General features: G+C 33.8%; 1 protein-coding gene across 2 annotated transcripts; it reads left to right on the forward strand.

Annotated features, from left to right (window-relative positions):
- The first annotated feature begins 659 nt into the window (after positions 1-659).
- On the forward strand, positions 660-2,542 carry LOC110863270. 2 transcript variants are annotated; one of them, XM_022112531.2, is made up of 5 exons: positions 660-1,158; positions 1,285-1,365; positions 1,431-1,718; positions 1,813-2,004; positions 2,064-2,542. In XM_022112531.2, the coding sequence occupies exons 1-5, from the start codon at positions 997-999 to the stop codon at positions 2,127-2,129; spliced, it is 789 nt and encodes a 262-aa protein (XP_021968223.1). In that variant the 5' UTR covers positions 660-996; the 3' UTR covers positions 2,130-2,542. The 2 variants fall into 2 exon arrangements, with proteins under 2 accessions (XP_021968223.1, XP_021968222.1); XM_022112530.2 differs by having other exon boundaries at positions 686-1,158; positions 2,083-2,542.
- The last annotated feature ends 242 nt before the right edge of the window (positions 2,543-2,784 follow it).

A 2,784-nucleotide genomic window follows, 5' to 3' on the forward strand; every position in this document is an offset into this window, starting at 1 on the left:
GTCGAGTCCTAATAAAGTATTAATAATAAGTCTTGCAATATAAGCAAAGAAAGTCTCAATTTTTAATTTGAAGATTAAAATATGTACATGGGAAACTAATATGTAAGGAAAGTGACACTTTTAAGCTCACAGTTTTTTTTCTAACGAGCAGTGGAAGTCTTTTAAACTCATAGGTCATGAGGCATGGAAACACGGAGGCAAATGCATGGCAAATATTCATGTACTTGTGCGATTTTTTGACGCGTTGCAATTGACGTACATGACCTAAGAAAAATTATAACTAATCATGAATATCTGTACTGTATAATCGTGCATGTTTAAACAAACAGTTGTTTGTGGCAGTTAAATGATAATAATCCATTGTTTCTGTTTCGTAGAACAAGCATTAGAATATGTAATATAACTCGGAATAAATAATAGCATTCTTACAAGCACTATAGTTTATAGTTGATCAGAAAAGACTGATTTTCTCTGCTAATGATTTATTTTGTCACCAATTCCATTCATTTAGATACATAGTACAGGTTAAATAAGCTTCGTATCGGGACTCCCAATGAGACATAGAGATCTATTGAAATATAGCACATATTCTGTACTACGAGTACATAACACTACATACTTGGTAGTTATCACTTTATAAGCAGCACGGCAAGACCTAGACTGAATTACATTACATAAATATAAAGATCCTGTATACTTATTACTTAAATATTGATTCATGCATGTCCTGATGTACACGACGTACCCGTCTCGGAGTGTAAGAAGGAAATATTATTAACAACCTATTATTTAACAACCCCGGCTGCTCGTATTCTTTTAATTTGTCTTCTTAAGTACTTACATAAGCTTTGTATAAATAGAACAGAACAAAACAATTCTCTAAAGGAAAGTGTGCAAAATTTAATTGAAGAAGGAAAACTATTTAGAATATTTCGATCGGGTTATTCATTTTCATCTCACATTTCATGAAAATAATTGCAAAGGAAGGAAGTTAGAATGTTGGTCAAGATTTATCTTAGAACTGGACCACCTATTTACGTAAAGAAGATGATCGATTGGTCCAGGTCAATCTATGAGTTGGAAGTTCTACACGACCAATTTATGACCGTGCACATTGATCTCACTTGGATGGAGGCTATTGAGAAAAGTTTTAATGGGGTGAGTCGGTCAAGTAATGGACATATTAGCAAATTAGTTTAAAATTGTTTATAAAGCATAAATGGAAAACTATGGACTTAATACTGACAAATTTAAGTAAAAAATATTATGTACTTATATCCGCAGTTTCGAATTGATGCAAACAAGTATTACGTTCGCAGGGTACGAGGTCCTTGTGGCGAACCACCACACACATTGACAGAACCTGTAAGAATGAACCAATATATATTGAATACGAGTTTTATTTATTTAGAAATATATTTCTTTTGCAGATTTCAATTTTATTGTCAGAATTTAAGAAACTTCGCGAAGGAAAAAAGTATTCTGTGCAGATAATGAGTTTTGATGCGAAGGTCCCATTTTATAGTGTGGCTGGAGGAGTCCGTAACGATTTGAGCTGTCAAGAATATGGAGTTAAACGCCAAAGGACACACAAATCTGTGCAGGATAATGACCGTGCTGATGAAACAGACATCGAAGAGGTAACTTCACAGGAAACTGGAGAAGATAACGTAGTTGAGATTGAGACGATGACGAATCAGGAACTAGAGACTTGTCAAGTAAGCGGTGACATATCGTACAGGCAGATGTACATAATATTAGCATAATGATGTTCGTATGTTTAACTTTTTTGAAATGTTGTACTTTTTGTAGGTTCACTTATCACGACCCCCTCCTCCAGTATCCGAGTATCAAAATGGATTAAACTTGCAACAAAGAAATTCAACACCAGTTGCGTCACGACCAAATTCAATTCCACAACAATTCGAAAACCAAGGATTGGATCCGAACGAAGTCAAAGCCAAGTTTTTGGAACGTGCGGAAATGACGATGACAAATTCACAAGTAAAATTCCCACAATGATAATCTTCCAAATCATCTTCTAATTTGACATTGATTAACAGAACATTGCCCTTTGTTTAGCTTCGCAAAGCACAAAATGCTCTCATCCAATTGAAAAACTCCAATAAAGAAGGTAACAAAGAATGGTCAAAGTGGGTCCTGACTTCGCCAGGACCGAGTACCATTCTCCGTATATTGTTTGACGTGTAGCTAAAAGTAAAGAATTTAAAATTCCTACAGCTTTTTCATGTGATTCAAATAAAGACTTCGCATCAATTTATTGCATTAATTGTATGCTAATGTGTGAGGTAGTAAATAATACTAAATTATTGAATCATAGCAGATAGCTTTTGTATATTGTTAACGACTCTATTTTCATTTTCTGCAAAAAAGTATGGTATGTATTTATTAATTAGTAAATGAAAATGATTTTCACACAAATCAAAAATGTTACGCATTGCTGTTATAATTGAAAACAGATCCAGTTCCGCCTGCATTCTGATTATTATTATTAAAGTTAGAATTTTGAATTTCATGAAAATACCCGTTCCCATTATAATTATTAATAGAACCAACCACTCCCTCATTGTTGTTATTATTATTAAGATTGTTATGGCCACCAACACCAGCATCTTTATTTGCTAAACTACTGAAACGTATGATTCTCACGCCATTATCATTATGATTAAAAACTGCCCCAACAAATCCTCCGTTATCATTGTTATTATTATAATTGGACCCGGATCCACCTCTAAAATTGCCGTTGTGATTAAATATGGAGCC

Source organism: Folsomia candida, unplaced genomic scaffold (assembly GCF_002217175.1).
Source record: "Folsomia candida strain VU population unplaced genomic scaffold, ASM221717v1 Fcan01_Sc001, whole genome shotgun sequence".
NCBI lineage: Eukaryota > Metazoa > Arthropoda > Collembola > Entomobryomorpha > Isotomidae > Folsomia > Folsomia candida.